Source organism: Nicotiana tomentosiformis, chromosome 6 (assembly GCF_000390325.3).
Source record: "Nicotiana tomentosiformis chromosome 6, ASM39032v3, whole genome shotgun sequence".
Lineage (NCBI taxonomy): Eukaryota > Viridiplantae > Streptophyta > Magnoliopsida > Solanales > Solanaceae > Nicotiana > Nicotiana tomentosiformis.
This window is the reverse complement of record NC_090817.1, coordinates 48710233-48730747: the sequence shown is the minus strand read 5'-3', so window position 1 is coordinate 48730747 and position 20515 is coordinate 48710233. Positions and strand designations below refer to the sequence as shown.

The 20515-nt window shown below is 37.1% G+C and overlaps 1 protein-coding gene across 2 annotated transcripts; it reads left to right on the top strand.

The window, feature by feature from the left end:
- The first annotated feature begins 6747 nt into the window (after positions 1-6747).
- LOC104091566 (uncharacterized) lies at positions 6748-19890 on the top strand. 2 transcript variants are annotated; one of them, XM_009596933.4, is made up of 13 exons: positions 6748-6983; positions 7626-8315; positions 8405-8505; positions 8618-8732; positions 8921-8998; positions 9123-9215; positions 9537-9620; positions 10197-10295; positions 16245-16307; positions 18008-18038; positions 18317-18363; positions 18603-18661; positions 19349-19890. In XM_009596933.4, the coding sequence occupies exons 1-13, from the start codon at positions 6927-6929 to the stop codon at positions 19584-19586; spliced, it is 1755 nt and encodes a 584-aa protein (XP_009595228.1). In that variant the 5' UTR covers positions 6748-6926; the 3' UTR covers positions 19587-19890. The 2 variants fall into 2 exon arrangements, with proteins under 2 accessions (XP_009595228.1, XP_009595229.1); XM_009596934.4 differs by lacking the exon at positions 16245-16307.
- The last annotated feature ends 625 nt before the right edge of the window (positions 19891-20515 follow it).

Here is a 20515-nt window from a genome sequence, read left to right as displayed (position 1 = left end):
GTTGTTCTGCGTCAACATATGCGGCCGCATAATGAGTTTGCGGACAGCAAAATGGCTTCATACATCAATAGAACACCATACAAATTGGCCCTTCAAAATGCGGACAAAATTCAACGTATGCGACCCGCAAAATGGTTCTGCGACTGCAGAGTGGGTCGCACATCTATTGCACACCACCCAGATATTAAACTATCGCAAAACACTTCAGCGACCGCAGAATCTGTTTTACAATGGGAATGTCACCACACAACCCTCAGGTATTAAACCCTAGTCCCCGTGTCTCTCTCATTTCCGTCTCCCTACTCTAATTTCACACACAAAAAGACGAAAACAAATACAAATACAAAAGAAAAACACAGCAAAGTAGACAAAAAAAGAGAAGAAAGTCTTGTACACTCAGTTCACCTTGCTCAGACGATTCACACCCAAGTGCTCAATTTCCCCGCGCATCTGGTATGTATTTTCACCCATCCTCTTATTTAGGTGCTTTGAAATTTCCATTTTTCTTACTCGCCTCATTCTTCCCTCTTCTCCATGGCACCCGTCTCCCTCTACCTTGAATCTTTGTTTTTGGTACTAGTGTTTAATTTGGGAGTAAATATCTGATGTGGCACAATCATAATCAGGGGGTTAGCGTTAGAGTTACTGATTTGAGTATGAGAGTTGGTGATTGTTGACAATATGCATTGGGTATTGTTAGGCTGAGCATGAAATCATTCTGATATTGAGTGTGTGTAGTTGTTTCACATAATTTTGCATTAGCTGCTTAGGATAGAAAAGCACGAGTTGCATATTGTTGCATGTGGGTGAGTTTTTTGTGGAGAAGATGAACTCTGCATTCCGCATAACTGATTTGCGATCCGTAGAATCATTGCATGCTTGGGTGTTTGTGGAAACAACTGTGCGGTTGAGTTTGCGGCCGCAGAATTGGTTTGCGGACCGCATAACGGTCGTAGACATCAACAGAGTCAAGCTAAGTTTCAAGGGTCAAAATGCGATCGATCTGCGGTCGCAAACTTGTTTAGCGACCACTTCTGCTGTCCGCATAACATTTTGCTTCTAATAGGGCATATTTTGCGGTGCACTTTGCAGTCCGCAGAGCTGTTCTGCAATCGCATAAGTGTTTCGTAGAACATTTTTTTGTCTCTCATTTCTTTGCCATATGTTACACATGCCTTACCATGTACTCACTTCACGTTAATTGGCAGGAATGGCACCAAAGAAATCCTTAGCATTAAGACCACCCATCACTCGAGGAAAGAGACGGGCTGCACACAATCACAGCAATCCTAATACAAAAGGCCGGGCACATCCAGGAATTCATCTGAGCCTACCTCCCAGTCTGAAGAGGAGGAGGAACAGCTTGACCTTGTGCCACCAGTTGACCTCCAGGCCGAAGCACGCAAAAAAGTGGTAAGGATCTTAGGTTTTGAATCACCGGATTTCGGAATAGGTACAAAGATGGCTTGGCAAAAAGAAAGATCCTCGAAGAAAAGTAGCTGAGTGTGAACGGTCTTAAAGAATACTACCCCCATGTGCTAGAAAACATCCAAAAGAGGGGATGAGAGTTCTTCACTAAGGTCCTGGGGGAGTACAATGAGACACTTGTTAGGGAGTTTTATGCTGCATATGCCGCATCAAGGACCAAAGAACAGGCGAAACACCGTGTGTAAAGTAAAACATAGAACAAGTAAGGCATTTTCTCACATAGAACAACTAAGGCTCACATAGTCATTCAATCAAGTAAAATATAGAACAAGTAGAACACACAACCAAATAAGGCATAAAGTAATCTAGAATCTATCCCGAGCATAAATAATCATAGCACATGCATATACACTCGTCACTTCACCTATACATCACCCTCGCATGTGGCAAACAATATCAATTATTAGAAAACATTCCCCCAAACCAAAGCTATGCAAGAAACTTACCTCATCCGGGCTAGTCTAAAGCTCCAAAACTACATTTCCTTTAGAAAGCACCTCCAACTGGCTAGAATCTAACCAAACATCATCCAAGGAAGTCAACCAATGCCATAGGAAGCAATCTCAATTAATAAAGTTTCGATCTTTATTGAATTCCCAGAAACAAACAAAAGTTAACTCGTGCCCACGTGCCCGAAATTCAAAACCAATACCAAATCTCAACTATCCATAACTTGTCGAGTCCAAATATATAATTAGTTTTCAAATCCGGATCCAAATCGGTGGTCGAATCCCCAAAATACACTCTCTTAAGGTGTAGATAAAAATCCTGAATTCCATATCAAAATTCCATATTTAGATGTTAAAGATCCATATAGATTCTTGAAATATAATCATAAATAGGTAAAAATCACTTACCCTCTTGCCTTGTATGAAATTTTTCATGAAAAATCGCCGTTCTCCAAGTCTAGGGTTCAAACTATGAGAAAATAAGCTCAAAATCCCAAAAAGCAGCTATGCATACTGCCAGCGAACCCTTTTGGGAAGGCAACAAGACCACCATGTTCTCCATGCACAACTCTGCTGCCAACAATTCCTTTATCGTGTTCGCGGGACCTACTTCGCGTTTGCGGAACACCTTCGCGATCGCATAAGCCAACCGACCAATCCCTTTTGCGAATGCAGAAAATCACTCGTGAATGCGAAGAAACAATTCCTCCATCCCACTCTTTTCTTCGCGAACGCAACGCTACCCTCGCGAACGCGATGCACATCTGACACCAGCAAAAACCAGCAATTCCAACTTAGTCCAAAATGGTCTGAAACCACTCTGAAAGTCACCCGAGCCCCTCGGGACCCCTTTGAATCATACTAACAAGTCCAAATACATTATCCAAACTTATCAAAGGCTCGAAACACCACAAATAACATCAAAATGAAGAATCGAATATCAAATCATTCTCTTTACTTTCAAATATCCCAACTTCGTCAAATGCGTTAGAATCACACTTAGACATTTCGGATCACAACCAAACTTTCCACACAAGTTTCAATAAATTAAATGAACATATTCAAGGTCTCAAAATCACAATAGAAGTCCAATAACACCAAAATCGACTTCCGGTCAAACCTAAGAACTCTCCAATTCTTCAAATTGCCAACTTTCAACAAATAGAGCCAAAATCTTCTAGGAACATCCAAATTCAAATCCGAACATACGTCCAAGTCTAAAATCACAATACAAACCTGTTGAAACTATCAAATCCCGATTCCGATATGGTTTACTAAAAAGTCAAGCCTTGGTCAACTCTTCCAACTTAAAGCTTTCATAATAAGAATTAGTCTTACAAAGCAATTCCGAATCTCAAGGAAATAAAAACCAACGACACTCGCAAGTCATAAAACTACTCAAGGTCTCAAATCACATAACGAAATACTAGAACTCAAAACGATCGGTCTGGTCGTTATACCAATTACCCAAATTCCTCTCCGAGATCGCGATCATGTACTCCGCGATCACAAAGCACTGCAGAACCAGCAAATCTACTACTCCTAACTCAACCAAAATGGTCTGAAACCACCATAAATCACACCCGAGCGCCCCTAGACTCCGTCCAATTATAATAACAAGTCCATATACCAAATTCAAACTTATTCAAGGGCTCGGAAAACCACAAATAATATCAAAATCAAGAATCAAATCTCAAAATCCTTATCTTAACTTTCAAACATTCAAACTTCGTCGAACGCATCCGAATCACACTTAGGCATTTCGAATTACAGCCAAACTTCGCACATAAGTTATAATCCACTAAATAAACCTATCCAAGGTCTCAAAACCACAATCGGAGTCCGATAATTCCAAAGTCAACCTCCGGTTAAACTTAAGAACTCTCCAATTCTTCAACTAACAAACTTTCGACAAATAGAGCCAAAACCTTCTAGGAACCTCCGAATCCAAATCCAAACACACTCCCAAGTCCAAAATTACCATACAAACCTATTGAAACCATCAAATCCCGATTCCGAGGTCGTTTGCTCAAAAGTCAGACCTTAATCAACTCTTCCAACTTAAAGCTTCAAAATTGAGAATTACCCTTCTAAACCAATCCTGAGCCTCCTGAAAATCAAAATCAACCATACTCCCAAGTCATAATGCATCATATGGAGCTACTCAAGGTCTCAAGCCATCGAACGAAAAAGCTAAATCTCAAAACAACCGGTCAGATCGTTACAAGAAGCCTCTCGCCCTTTTATAACGGAGAAAATTATGACTCTTATAGACTGGTTGCTGACACAACCGCAAGAAAGGCCGACTCTTCCATAAAAAAAGATCTAAGGCTTTACTATAATCACCTTAACCAGAGTGAATATTGTCTTGACCAAAGATCTTAGGCATCCTCGTTAGAAGATACACTGATTTAATAACCTAGAACCACCATCTCAGAGCCGGCTGAAGGGTGAAGTAGCCCAAGCGACTGCTTTAGACCTCATATTCTCGGGGCCCCCCATTTTTTTTAAGTAATAGTATATATGTTAATTTTCCTTAAAAATGTTGAGTGGTTTTAAAGAAGTTCAATTTTTCATTCTAAAAAAGATATTTTTTTTCTTTCGATATATGTGTCATTTTGGCAAATATTTTCTTGGTGCATTTATATTTTGACATTTATTCATTTAAAGTATTCCCTTTCTTCGATTTTGAGAGTATTATTCGTGGTGAAACATCTTCTTACATTTCTCTTCTTGTTGTTTCTTAAGTTTTCAAGCATTGCAATAAGTATACGTACTTAAACAACGAAAGGTTGTTTTGATATTATGATATCAACTTGAATCAGATTCTATTATTTAAAGTTTCTATTATTTTTTACTTCCAAAATTAATTATCATTGAATGTTCTTTAAAATATAATACCCATTATTACTTATTTTTCAAATGAAAAGTGTTTGGAAAAGTAGTATAAGTGAAAGATAATACTTCAATTGATATGTTCAATCAGATAAAAAAACTCTGTTCTTTTCTAAATGCCTTTGTTGTTTATAAAATAGGGTTAACAATTTATATAACAATTGTCTAAATGGAAATAAGTTTTTCAAAATTAAAATTAATAAAATCTTATCTAAAATCAATAGTTTATGGAAAAAAATTAAATGGAATTAGCTCTATTTTGTATAACCAAACTGGATTGGTTATATTATCAATTAATGTTTTTAAGAAAACAATTATACAAAATTTTTAGTCATAACCATAATTTTGCATCTAAAAAAATAAACTTTAAATAAAAATACATAGTTCTTTTTCCGACAAAAAAAATAAAATTAAGGCATCTTATTTTTTTCCTTAAACCTTGTTGTCTTGGAGGGAAGACCACTTATTGAAGTTTGACTTTAGGCCGCCATCTTCATTAAGCCGCCCATACACCATCTTGCATATTAAATGATAATTCTCTACATGCATTCATTGAGATGAGAAATCCTACTAAAATAAGATATATAAATTGCCATATCTTTACTAGAATAAGAAAAATCTCATCCTAAATAAAACTCTTTTAATGACTACATTGTGGATGCTATTGTATTTTTGTGTATGAAGGAGAGATTCTCAATTTATAGAGGTACAAAACTTCTCCTCCAAGAAAAGAAATTTTCTAATTACAAAAGAGATATGTATTTTTCTTATAGGAAAAGTAAAATTTATTATGGTAAATATTTTACCCTTCCTTCTAGTAACTGGAAAATACAAATATGAAAAGAAAATCAGAAAAAAATCCTAACAATTCTCCCTTTTTGGCCTGAATTTTCTTGACAAGGTTTGATCCACCTTCTTCACATAATCTTCATCATTGCTGCTTGCCATGATTAAAAATATGTATTGGGTTAAAAATTGGAACCTCACGCGTTAAAAGTGAATACAAATTAAAAGTATTGGAGCCCTACGTTTAAAGTGAGCAGAGTTAAAATTAGAGCCCCACGTTAAAAGTGAGTAGGTTAAAAGTAGGAGCTCACGCGTTAAAATTAAGCATAGATTAAAAGTGAGCCATGCGATAAAAGTGAGGAGGATTAAAAGCGGGTACTCATGCCTTAAAAGTAAGCATGGGTTGAAAATATTTTTTGTTTTAAAGATATAGCAACAAGAATGTTAAAAAAACATATGATTGAAAATTTATCTGTAGCACTCTGGAAGTTTTTTTGTTTTTTTTTGTTTTTTTTTAACAAATCATTATCATCAAGTTGGTTGCACTTGATCTGAACTTGTTTTTAACCTCGCTTCTAACCATTGACTTTGATACCATTTGTTGGGATTAAAATTAACAAAGCATCATGCGAAAGCTAGCAAAACAAATCTTGGCGACAATAAATCAGATAACAAAGAAAAATAAACTAAAGAAGCATACTACTTTGATATGGTTTGGTCACTTGACCTATATATGATAAAATTAATAATAAAGAAAAAGCTATTGAGAAAAAAATCTTCCATAAATAAAGCCTTTTTAATGACTACATTGTGTCTTTGTATATGAAGGAGAGATATTCAAGTTATACAGATACAAAACTTCTCCAAAAAAAAAAAGAATTTGTTAAATACAGAAAAGATCAATATTTTACTTATAGTAAAAATGAAATTAATTATGATATTTTACCCTTCATTCTAATAATAGGAAAATTTCAAATATGGAAATCCAACAAAATCGTAACGAAACAGTGGTCCAAAAAAACTAGTCATATGAGTAATCAGCCTAAAATATAAAAAAAAGTATGGGCCCAGAGGCAGAAGGAGAATGAGAGGCAGGCAAGAAGATGAAGCTAATGGGTTGAGACAAAGCCACACGATTCTCCCTATCACATCTCCTTCTTTCAATTCATTCATTCATTCGCTATGGGATAATAATACTCATTTTTTGTGCAAATATTAAAAATCATATTCCCAAGTAATGCCCTGACTTTATATTAAAAAACAGCCATTATTGAAGATGAGAGGTTGGTGAATAGACAGTTTTGATAGATGATGGCAACTCTACCTGTGTGTTCAGCTACTGCTTCCTTTTCTTCCCATACGCAGGTTACGAATGTGTTTTTAATTTCTATATTTTTCGTTTGTGTTATTAGTATTCAACTGATAAGATTATAATCTTTAATGAAAAATGGGCATTCAGAATTTAAAAGACGTCTTAACATGTGTGTAAAAGCAAGGGGAATGCAAACAAGTATTTTAATGCACTGTCAGAGATAAATTAATAATTGAATTTAGGACTTCAAATTAGTGCTTCTACTGCTAATAGTAAAATTTATGGGAGTGGAGTGGTTTAATGTACAATTAGTGTCCTAGGCAAGCTAGTTCTTCACATAATGCCTTTGATAGCATGGAATGTTTGAAATTGGGGACAAAATGTTGAGTTCACACCACTCTTTCGTTTCTCTTAGTGCCGGGCTTTATCTACTAGTTATTGTTTTGCTTTTCATCTATTTTCTGGTTCTTGTGATGCTATTATTTATTCTATAATTTTTATTGATGGTACTGATATATTATCTCTTTTCGTTGTCTTTTCGTCTTCTTGAGTCGAGGGTCTATCGGAAATAGCCTCTCTACCCCTCGGGTAGGGGTAAGGTCTGCATACACACTACCCTCCCAGACCCCACTCGTGGGATTTCACTGGGTCGTTGTTGTTGTTGTTTCCAGATATCTAAACTTATGTTCCTGCAGATTCCTCCTATCTATGACTATGAGGGGTTGAGATCCTTTTCCTCCTGTTGGAAGACATACCATATGAAATGCAATGTCATGGACCGGGTGTCTAATTCATTCCATCTTCATGGAGCTTCGTTCCGAGGACAATCACCTAATTCAATGTTTGTACACAATAGCACTCCATCCAGTTCCAGCGATATCATTTATCAAAATGAATTCTTGACTAACCATTTTAGTGACTCTCGCTCTCTGAAATTTGTTGATACTTCTGCTCTACCTAAGTTCTCACTGGATCCTGCTAATCTAGGGTCCGTAACTACAAGAGAATTGGCTTCATTGAACTTGGATTCAAGTTCCTTATCTGATGTGAAATCATATGCTATGGATGTTTTTGAGAACGGACAAAGTTATTTGAACAATTCACTTGATGGAACTAGCTCATCTGTTACATCAGCTCTTAGACAAGCAGTTGATGAAGTGATTAGTAAATTGACATCACAAACAGGGGAGTCGGCGGTGACAGCCATGAAAGAAGCCTCTGGTAGAGTTGGTGTTCTTGCTGTTGATGCATTGAGACATATAATTCTCATTGTTGAGGATTCGGTATCACGATTTGTTGTGTATGCTTATGGGTCTGTAATGGAGATGCTTCCTCCAGAGATCCAGGATGTGCTAAATGTTTCGCTTCTCACTCCATTGCGACAGGTATGGGCTAGTGGTCTCACATTTACTAGTGTACTTCTTTATGTACAAATATTTCATGTTTCACAATTGTATAAAATTGTGATTAGCAGGGTTATGTTGCTCTGGAGGGGTTGGAGAGGAACCTTGGCATGGATCCAAGTGACCCAATTATTCCGTTTGTTCTTTTCCTTGGGGCATCAACCTCTTTTTGGTATGAGTACCTCTTCTATTCCTTATTTCATTGTTCCCTGTTATTTTCCTACCACAGGGAAAGCTCAGTTTAATTTCTACAGAAAGTTATATTGCTTATCAGATTTCTGCAGGGCTTTTTATTGGGTATTGACCTATGGTGGATATGCTGGAAATTTATCTCCCAAGTCAAGTTTTGAGCTTCTGAAAGGAGACAGGAATGCTCTACTCATTGATATCCGATCTGAGGCAAGGCGCTCTCGTTTTTTCTGCAGAATAGTTTATGCCAAAATGTTCTGTGATCTTTGTTCTGCATTGTTTTCCATTACATTTATCTTAGTAAATAATGTTCTGATTTGATACATGTGTACGTTGAGGGTAAAGACGAACAAATGTCCCTTATATCTTTCTTCTTCCTCCTGTATGCTTTTCTGAAGGATCTCAGAGAGAATGAAGGCATTCCTGATCTTCGACGTGCTGCTCGGTCTCGTTATGCCAATATAACACTACCTGAGGTTGGTCGATAACTTCGACGGTGGATTAATAATTTCTTTTGGCAGGAATGAGCTTTCTAATTCCAGGAGTCTGTCTTTTAATTGACAGCCCTCCTTTTTCTCTATATTGCTAAAATGTTTTCAGGTTGATGGATCATTAAAGAAGTTATTCAAGAGTGGAAGAGAACTTGATGACTACCTGCTAGCTGCTGTCATTAGGAACTTGAAGATTGTTCAAGTAAATAGATATGTTTTCAAAATTGCTTTTTTTTTTTTTTTTTTTTTTTGCACAACTGCCTTTGTATTTGTTATAATTTTATCTCCTGAAGAACATCTCCCCATGTTTCTCTGTCCTTGCCAAAACTTGAGGGGTAAAAATTGCACAAAAGAGCCAATTGGCTTTATTTTTCTTGATCTAACGTGCATTTATTAATTTTTGCTCTTGTTTTCATACGTAAAGAACCTGTTTAGTGGTAAAAGATTCTTATGTTAACCTTATCCCGTTGACTTCTGATAACTTTTGTCGTATTTTGATTACCCTCCATTGCCCAACCTATAGGACAGGTCTCAGGTTATAGTTATGGATGCTAATGGTAATCGTTCCAAGGGCATTGCAAGGTCACTCCGGAAACTTGGAATAAAGGCAAGTATATTTGCTCAATGTCTATCTCCCCTGTACTTGTCATTAAAGATTACAGATAGCATAAGTAAGTCATGGATAATATTAAAGTAAAGAAAGAGGCAACTCTATGGTCTGTACATCTTACCTCTGCTACCTTTTAGTACCCTTATCAGTTAGAAAGATTGCAGGGATGGGGCCTACTTTGAGCTTGGGAAGCCTCAGATCTTTGTAGGTCTTTGTTGTAACCTAGCACAATAGTAATTCTTTTTTTCTTTAAAAGAATGCGTTTGCTCTTCTTTTGCCTGTTTTGTTTCAGTTATTGTAACTAACCTGCTAACCCTTGCTTGGTTATTGCTAATAAGAATGATTATTCAATTTGTGATAACAATGGCATATAAACAGGATAATAATTTTTCATGCGTTGCTGAGACATATAGTTACTTTTTACACACTAGGACTTTGCTTATAGATGCAAGGAAGTGCACAGTTGGTTCTCAAGTGGTTGTAGTACATTGTGTGTTTAAAAGATTGCGATCTTACATGTTCTTCTAAAGCATGCCCATTTTGTTATTAATTGTGTTGCTTTTAATGTTACAGAGGCCATATTTGGTCCAAGGTGGCTTTCAGTCTTGGGTGAAAGAGGGCCTCCGCATCAAGGAGTTGAAACCTGAGACTGCATTGACAATCCTCAATGAGGTATCTGATATATTTCTCGACTTTTTTAAAGTGAGCCCTATGATTGCTGAGGCTGTGCCAATCTCCCTGTTACATGGTCAAAAATACAAGATGTCTTGATAAAAAGCCTATCATTTTTACAGCAGTGAAGTCGTCACGCCTTTAAGTATGCTAATTGTCATGACAAGTCAGCTACTTCTCCAACACCATCAGATACAAACATATATTTTAAATTATCGACTCTCATCTCTTCCTTACTAAACCAAGCATTCCAAAATAAGTGGATTTTGTCCAATATTTCTTGTCACCTCAATAGTATTCCAACTATTTATGAACAAGGAAATTGCGTGTCGACAATTGCATGCCTTATTGTGAAACAAGCACAGTGGCAGCTAATTCAGCAATCCACTTGCAGTGGAAAATGTTGTTCAGACTCTTCAATCTTATGAAAATAAACAGCTATTGAGAAAACCTCATTCTTAATTACCATCTGTGGGGTGGGTGGGTGGGTTGGGGGGGGGGCTCCAGTCGCTTCCAAGGAAACCAAAGTAAGAAGCTTTTCTCAGCCGTTTTCCCTTACAAACAGGTCACCAAGGAATTTCTGTCATCAATATTTTTTCAAGGCATTATAATTCGACTTTACCATAAAAAGTACAAAGTTGATCTTCCACAACGCGAAAGATTAGGGAAATGTTAATCGGTTTGTGGATATATTGACCTACCTTTCTTGCATATCCCATCTAAAATTTGTTTGTTGCTTCCTGTGGCATGTTGGAAGAATTTATTCATTTATATTGTATGACCATCTTTGGGGGCTTCTGCTGCGATTTTTACTTTGAAATAGAATGAAGTTGAGGCAACCTGTCGCGGCCTTTTTTTAAGGCAAAGTGATGAATACACTAAACATGCAGTTTGAATTCAAATCAAGGGAGATCCCTTTTTTTTTGCCTTGGTTAAAATTTTAATACCTTTGGAAAACTAAATTATATTGGAGAAATTGTTGAATCTTATCATTTTTCCATTCCCCTTTTATTGATTTTGTTAAATCTAGAAGAACTAAAGATGATGGGTGTGTTTGGTTTCCCATGTTTGGTTGGGTTAAATGTTTTGGAAAACATTTTCCTCGTGAACTCATTTTCCTCCAATTGGAGAAAAATGTTTTCCCTATCACGAGAAGGGAAAATATTTTTCAAAACTCTTTTTCAACCTTCCCCACCTATTCCCCATCCCCACCAACCCCACCAACCCACACCCACACCCACACCCTACCCTACCCCACCCCCACCTGCCCCGCTGATCACGTCCAATTCACACCCAATTAAGGAGTATGAAATGGTCGTTGCAATTATAAAATCCAACACAAGTCGGGGTTGAATCCACATGGAGTTTAAAGTGGTGTTAAAGGTAAACACTTAAGAAAAAGAACTTGAAATAATCAAATTTATCTTTCAAACAAAGGTGGGTAATTGTTATCTAAATTAACTGCTAAGAGGTTCAACTAACTAGTAAGCAAATAATGATTGAAATGTTTTTGATATTTTTGTCAAATAGGGAAAAGCCTAGGGTTGTAACCTTCACCTAGGTGTAAACCTAATGAGTAGAGTAAATCTATGCATGCTTGGTAGATCGAGGTTTGTTATGACTCTCAATGCTCAAGTACCCACTCAATACTTCTCGGGTAAAGAGTGATTATGCCCAAATTGACTTTCTCAAGACCAAATGGATAGCAATCTAAACAATTTTTTTTTATCCAAGTTGGATTATCCCTATCTCTAGTTCAAATCCTTTAATCAAACTAATCAAAACTTCAACTAGTTCAATTTCTTGTTAGCCAAGTTTTCCTAGACTAAATCCCTCATTCTCAAGTAAGAATGAAGTCAAATAGGCATGAATCAATGTTTGCAACCATTAATTCTAAGTATAAAGTGTAAATAAGGCTAAATAACATCCATGAGATTTTGGTATCGGATTTGAGTAATTTTGGTATAGGTGGACTCGTGGTTGAATGAGTGTTCGGATTTTGTGACTTTTATCGGATTTCGAGGAACACTGTCTAGGAAAGTAGAACAATATAAACAAGACTAAAAGATAAATGAGGAGAGTCAAGGTCTGCGGACGTCAAGGCAGCTACCTCGATGATCTCCAAACTGATAAATGATCCACCCAATCAATATCAAGCACTAATATTAAACACCCATAAATTTTAAACACTAGGGTTAGATCACAACACTAGAATAAATCTAGCTACTCATAATCATTGACATGAAAAATTGAAAAGAGGAAGTAATTGAAGACATAAAACTAGAATTAAAGAGTAAAATTAATTGGTCTTTTCTAACTGTTGCTCCAAATTGCCTAAAATGGCTAAATATAACCGCTAGCAGCTGCTACAGTACAAAAGTTGCCTAAAAAAGTGTTCCTCGTCTATTTATAGTAGTCTAAAATTCGCTGACAAAATTATCCTTCGGAGGGTTCTGCGGCCGCACAATTACGTCTGTGGTCCGCACTTTGGGATTTTGCTCTTGCAGGTGCTTTTAGATGAAGAGATTGTGCGGCCGCGCATAAGCTTCTGCTGCTGCACTTCAGCTTCTATGACCGCACAATTTTGCTGCGGACCGCACTTTTGAGGAGGCTTCAGACTTGTTCAATTGCAATCTCTCTGATCTTTCAGTCTTCATCCGTGCGAACCTCAAGTGCGACCGCACTTTTTGGCCTGCGGACTGCACCTCTGCCTGATACCCTTGAATCGCATTGGTGCCCGCCAAAGTAACCCTTCGAGACCCCTAACACCTCTCTCGTCGCCTCCCTAATACAGTCCGCCGTTGCCGTCCACATAGCACTAGCATCCCCACCACTCTTCCAGGCTCCCATAGTCGTCAGCCGCCCCTCCAACTCCTGCGCATTATCCTTAGTCAAAACTCCCCACCTGATCCTCGGTTGACCCCGTACACATCTCTGCTTCCTCTTTATCAAGATACGGACGTCCATCACCAGAAGCCTATGCTGAGTCGCGAGGTTCTCACTTGGGATCACCTTACAATCTTTACACAACCCCTGTCACACATCTTGAGGAAGAGATAATCAATCTGAGTCTTAGTCACCATACTCCGGAAAGTAATCAAATGCCCCTCCCTCTTCGGAAAACTAGAGTTCGCAATCACCAAATCAAAAGCTCTAGCAAAATCCAACAGTGAAGTACCTTCTCCGTTCCTATCCCCAAAGCCGAAGCCACCGTGCACCTCGCCATAGCCCCCAGCAGACGACCCGATATGACTATTGAAGTCCCTCCTATAAACAACTTCTCCGTAGGCGGAGTACCCCGTACCAACTCATCCAACCCCTCCAGAAGCGCCTTTTAAACTCCCCGTCCAAGCCCGCTTGCGGCGCGTACGCGCTAACATTCAAAGTGCTCCCTCCAACTACTAACTTAATCACCATCAATCTGTCATTCACCCGCTTAACCTCTACCACCGACTCTCTGAGCTCCCTATCCACCAAAATACCCACTATGTTCCTGCCCTTCACGCTTCCGGAGTACCACAATTTATATCCGTTCGCATTCCTCGCCTTCGAGGCTACCCACCGGTCTCCTGAACACAAGCTATATTGACCTTCCTCTTCTTCTCCAACTCTATAGACTTACCCGTCAACGTCCTTATATTCCACGATCCAATCCTCAACCTACAGGCTCCCTTGTTCCCCTTACCCCCTTTGGACCCCGTCACACCCCCTGGCCCTTGCCTTACCCCCGCCCTCCCCGAGGACATGACCCTACTCTTCCATTACAAACTACAACAGCTATACCTACGGTAGTCTAGAAAAAAAAAACGCAAACACAGACAAGCAAAGGTCCAAACACGAAAGGAACAAATAGTAACTACAGGCCTACTACTAAAATGACTAGACTAGTGCGAACTACTATGGCAACAAATCAACTAACACAGGTAAAAGAGAAATATGAGGCGGGAGGTACCAATTCCCGTAAATAGAACCTGGACTTTCGACTTGTTATACTCCCGATGCTGTGGAACCCGATGTTCAGCCCTTGATACTGCCAACTGGCCTGCTCTGCTGCGTTTGCACGTACGCCTTCCTCCCGGCACCAAACAACCACAAAAATACTACTTGAAAAACACAACACATCACGGGACCGCGAAAAATAGAAGCAGGCAGAACTATCCCAGAACTGTCGGAAGTCGCTGGAGAACAACGACGAGGCCGAGGAAACAGAGGGTGGGGAAAGTATGTAAGAAGAAGAAAAGCACAAGGAAAAGTATACAGAACAACGGGGGTCGGGACTACGTCGGAAAGAAGAAGAAAGAAGGAGGCGGCGCCGGAAAAAGAATAAGAAGGAAGGAGGCGGTGCGACGGTCGCCGGCCTAATTACTACTAGGCCTCCCCCACTAGTGGGATTCTACTGGGTTGTTGTAGTGTATCATCTTCTGTGGGCCGTATTTGCTTTTGCGGCTGCAGAAGGAATTTTGCGGACCGCACTGTTCCTTGAACTTCTCCTCTTGATTGTTTTGAGTTGGAATATCTCGTCTTTGAGTTAGACTTCTTGTTGAGCTCACATTCTACAGCACACCTGCAATTCATGCATTTTCATTATATTCAGGAACAAAAATCACTACTTTCGAACTAAAAACTAAGGCAAGATGGTACTAATAAGTGGCTAAAATCCACACTTATCACCCGCCCCACCCACATCCCCCACCCTAAATAGAAATATTATGAAGATTATTTTCTTTTCATGTTGTAAATAAAGTACTTTCTTTTTCATTTCAACAAAATGAGTATTATCTTTTCATGATGTAAAACAATAATTTTCTTTCATTTCAATAAAAAAAATACTTTCTTTTCATGATGTAGAAAAAGTATTTTCTTTCATTTCAAAAAAATGATGTAATAAAAAGTATTTTCTTTCATTTTAACAAAATGAATATTTTCTTTTTATGATGTAGAAAAAGTATTTTCTTTCAATTCAACACAATGAGTATTTTTTTTTCATGTTGCAGAAAAAGTAGTTTCTTTTTCAACCAAAAAAGAGGATTTTTTTTTATAGAGCACAAATTTCAACGTTGTTTTTGCGTGAAAAAGTAAAGCAGCACATTAGTTCCTTTAGGTTTGTAAGAATTTTTTAAAAGAATAATTAAATTCTTGAAGAAAATAGAGTCTTGAAAACATTGGGCATTTGGGGGAGGGGATGGGGGGAGGGGGAGAGCACAGGAAACATGGAAATTTGGGGGAAGGAGGGAGAAGAGTAGTATAAAAAATTATAAAAATATTTTCTACTCTCTAACCAAATACTAGAAAATATTTTTCGGAAAAGTTTTTCACTCACCAACCAAACAAGGGAAAATAAGTGATAAAACCACCAATTTTCTAGAAAATCATTTTCTAGGAAAACATTTTCCTTCATACCAAACACACCCGATATGACAAATTCTTTTCCTCTCTTTCCCCCCTCTTCCCGTGATAAGAGGTTTTAAACATTCTTTATCTCTCTTGGAGTATCTGAGTAAGTTTTTATTGGTAAGATGGATCATATTTATAATATTTTTATGTGAAGAAAACTTTATGCGGTTAGGCTTCTAATTATATTTTGAATTTCACGAAAGATTGAAGTAGAATTCTTCCTCATTAAGTTGAATTTAAGTTTTTTCGTAGGAGTATAATGTTGTAAAAAATCTATTTAGTTTGATGACTTTAGAGAACTATTTTTAATTTTTCATTTCCATGAAAGATATTGTTTTACCTTAATTTAATTAAAAGAAACATCTATCTGATAGAATAATGTGGAAAGAACAGTCGTTCTCAAAGAAAAGTTTACATCGACATTAGTGCTCTATGTCATTTTATAGGTAAATAGTGGATATATACCTACTCACAGGACTAGAATCATAAAGCTACTTGTTTTAAGTAACTGTCTTGAGCAGAAGGTGGTAATATTCCACATTCGGTTATTTTCAGGAAGCTGAGGCAATTTTTGAGGAAATCAGCCCGACACCGTTACAACTTGTTGGATACGGAGTGGTAATACTTTCTGAACGTGTAACATGCAATTTAAGTCTTATAAAGCATATCTGTTGTTTTTGGTTTTTCCTCTGTAGTGTTTTTCTGTTTATTTATTTCATCATATACAATAGTTACAAGCAGAAGCTCTATAGTATCTCATCAATCAATTATACAGTAGAAATGTCTTGCACATTCAAAAAAACTAGGGAGGTCATCTGTATCTGGATCATTGATTTCTCCTTACCTTGAAATGCTCAGTAGTTCCTTTATTCCATAGGGATGACACTTTGGGCATGAGATTTCCCATGTTCTAGCTCCTTAGCCTTCTACTTCCATGCTTCCCGCTCCACATGAGTTCCTGGACATATTACGCCAATCAGGTTTCACAGCTGTGTTACAATATGGCTATGGATGAGCAAATGTTTCCCATCCTCCCATCTCCTATATATTAATTCCTAAGGCTTGAGAGTATTGCTCTAGAGATGCTTCATCTTCTTTTAGTGTAACTAAGAACATGCTATTCTCCAATTATGTACTCGTGGTCTTTTTTTTTCTTTTCTTTTTTTTCGAGAAAGGTAACAATTTGTATATATATCATTAGCACAAAGGCAGAGCTAGATGCCATATTTACAACCCAAAAGAGAGTATCACAAAAGCATGTGTCCTTGTTCTTCTTACAAAGATTCTGTAACTGCTAGCTCTAGCATAGATTTTGCGTCATCTGGAAATTCCTCTTTATTCCAAAAGTGAAACAAAAGTAGATAATTCATTTTAATCTTTTGAACAGAACTGTATTTATCCTCAAAATATCTTGAATTTCTTTCCTTCCATATAGTCCACCATATGCAAATAGGAACTATTTTCCATCTCTTCTTCTGTGCGATGATGTTGGCCAGACTATTCCAACATGCCAACAGCTGCCTAGTTGATTCCTTTTATATACTCGTGGTTTCTCTTAATGAAATATCTCTTTTACTGCTATCATGGTCTTGGTTCTTGCATTCAAGCCCCATTTCTATTTACACTATGTTTGATTCAAGAAAGGGAAAGGGAGCGTACTGAGTCATGCTAATTTGATTCCCTTAAGGAAATACTTCATCTTCCCCTCATGTTGTTTGGTATTGCCTGAAAAGTAAAAGTACTGTTTCCGTCTATTTATGAGGGTTGAGTAAGTTAAAGTGGAGAGGTTCACTTCCTTCCATTTTTCTTCCCCTTCTCTTTTACTTCCATTATACAAATGAAACACCTGCTACCCTGCTTTCCCGAACTTATTCAATCAAGAATGATGGCTTTCTCCTAATGAAATATCTCTTTTACTCGTCTTTTTTCTGCTCCCACTTTGTCGAATATGACTTTCCGACATACAAATTGGCTATCCTCACATAAACTTTTTGTTGGCCATATAATTTTTTCGTCAAAAACTGTGAAGTCACGTATTTAGTGGATGTTATCTTATTTAGTTTGGTTTACGTACTTCCAATTGAACCTCATTTCATTTGTTTCAGTATAACCTTAGAGCGTCTGTTGATTGATTTTGGTTTAGTATAAAGTTTAAAGCTTACGGTAAACGAAATAGATATATTGTGCTTTTTTTCCCTCAATGTTTACCGACCCTCATTCCTATCTTTGGTGATGCAAGATTTTGCAAACTCTTTCTCCTAACTTTATCACACTTTTGGTTGCTTGCTTCACTAATTGGTGTGATGCGCTCTTTGCAGGGTTTGGTAGCAGCAGCATATGCATTGGGTGGTGAGTTTGCAATTTCTGCCAAAATATTCTAATTCTGCAAATTTTCTCCATTGCAGCAATTTTGGATTCACTAATTCCAGCAAATTAATGTTTATTGGAGAAGAACACAGGCAATTATTAAATTTCACTCTAGACATTCAAATTAGAAGAAATTAACGGTCAATGATTCTTGTATCTTCTTTTGGGGGGTAGTCGTATGCGATTTGCAAGTGTATTACATGATGTTTGTTCTCCAAACAGAAGACATTATGAATTTCTTCTTACTTTTTATTCTCCAGAGTGGGAGAAGACACTACAATACATTGGAGTTTTTGGCCTATGTCAGGTAATGGTTCTTGGTTCAAATAAATTTCCTTTATGCTATAAAGAGAGAGAGAGTTTCCTATATCTGTTTACACTAAAAACTAACTGAAATGAGAATAAACTTTTTCATATTTGATTTCTTGTAGTTTGAAAGCCAAACGACGATTTCATGATTATTGTCGAAGTACTAAATGCTTATTAAGCTGATACTTGATTTCCTAAACTCTGGATTTTTTTTTTTTTGTTTTTTTTTGTTTTTAGACTTTATACTGTCGAGTTTCTTCTTACGAGGATTCAGAGGATTTTAAACAGGATATGAGGTAAAACACCTCTTCGTTAACTTGAATTGCTGTCAAGTTCTATACTTTTACATAGTGTTACTTTATTTTATTTGTTCTTTGAGCCACCCTTTAAAGTTTTACTAAGCATGGAACTAAAAGTTAAAGAACTAAAAGTGAAGAAAAAGCTAATGCACCTATTTTCTATTGGTCGACTAATGACATCAATTGATGTTATAAATGTGATGCTACTTTTGGCAACTCAATCACATTGAGCTTTCCATTAAGTACTGGGGTAGATTTAGATACCTCTTGGCTCATACATATATTTAAAATAAAATTACTTCCTGATTAAAAAAAAAGTAGTTAGGAATTTACTTGAAAGGAGAAACAACTGTTCGATCTTAGGCATATGACAAACAACACTTTGTGATAACTTATACAATGAGCTCCATTCTTATAGCCTTGGCACTAACATAGCAGAAAATGATGATAACTCAAACATAGACCGTTTAGGATGGCATCATATCAGAAGATCTTGATACTGATCAGATGTGTTATCAGTTCCCATCAAGGTTTTCTCCCATATCTGGTTTTTATTATTGCACTATGTTGGATGTCATTGTCTTCTTGTAATTTCTACATGCTTGTGATATGATATATTTTACAATGTTGTAAATTGTTTGCTTTGATGATATTAGACGGATGCGTACTGTGTTCTTTTTCCAGGCAACTTTTGGCCCCCGTTAGGCTAGGAGGCCAGGCAATGACATGGGCAGTTGGCAAGTTGGAAACAAACCGTAGTCGTAATGGCCTACCAACTTCACCTTCTTCAACTGATGTCCAGAGCAGGGTGTTGCAAGCTGCTGCAAAGCATGAATCTCAACCAGAAAATGAAGAGCTTCAGGATCCGTCCCCTGAAACTGTGTCTTCCGTCAGTGAAAACGTTGATCTTTCTGAAGCATAGAATATTTAGTAGTTTTCAGCTAACTTTGAATAGTTCAATCGAATGATATTGCATGTTGCTGGAATCCATTCTGTAGATTCAGTTAAAACACTGATATTATCAACCAAATAAACTGCACCTCAAAATTTGTATAGTCAAGACCTTGAAATTCTTTTTTTTGTAATGAATATGTAATAATGGGGTGATTAACAGGAATGGCCCTATAAGGGGCTCTCTATACCAGTCCCTTATAGGGCCTAAAACAAGTTAAGTGGGGATGAGTCTTTAAAAATTGACCCTGTTTACTAAAGTATTTAGAAAATGACCCCCGGCCCCACACACATTTATTATTTGTCAGGGATTTGTCTATCAGATTGGTAGAGTTTATGCTATATTTACTATACTTATATTATAAATTATTTATTGTTCAATTGTTCCCCAAATTCTACCAAATTGGCATGACTTTGTGTTATCTACAATTGGCGTATTTGTTAAATTGTTCATCAAAGTCAACCCGATCTGCATAATTTTTTTGTGTTGTTCAACAAATTGTTCTTCAAAGTTGTAATTCCAATTTTGATCAAACCACCGCAAATCTGCTCTAAATGGTCTCAAAATTTTAAATAAAGCCTCCAAATACCAACATAAATGGTCCTCAATTACCAATTTAGTCAAATAACACCAAGTTAAGAAGACCCATTTTGTTTTCTTCAACAATTTCTAAAGACCAACAATGAAATTTTGAGATTTTCTAAGTAAATCATTAAATCATGTTTGAACTAAAAATTTAAGCATAAATTATCAATATTCATACAATTTTAACAAATATCGATCATTAACTTCCAGTTTATACCCCCAAATAAAAATTTAAAGCTCCTAATATTGAATAACTATAGAGTTCTTGGTGAATAAGAAGCCTATTTTTGTAGCAAAGTAAAAAAATGGTGGCA

Excerpts from the sequence above, each read along its gene's own strand:
- LOC104091566 (XM_009596933.4), top strand. The coding sequence starts at position 6,927 with ATGATGGCAACTCTACCTGTGTGTTCAGCTACTGCTTCCTTTTCTTCC. Across the intron at positions 9,621-10,196 it reads TCCGGAAACTTGGAATAAAG|AGGCCATATTTGGTCCAAGG; the intron begins GCAAGTATATTT and ends TTAATGTTACAG. Across the intron at positions 16,308-18,007 it reads AACTTGTTGGATACGGAGTG|GGTTTGGTAGCAGCAGCATA; the intron begins GTAATACTTTCT and ends CGCTCTTTGCAG.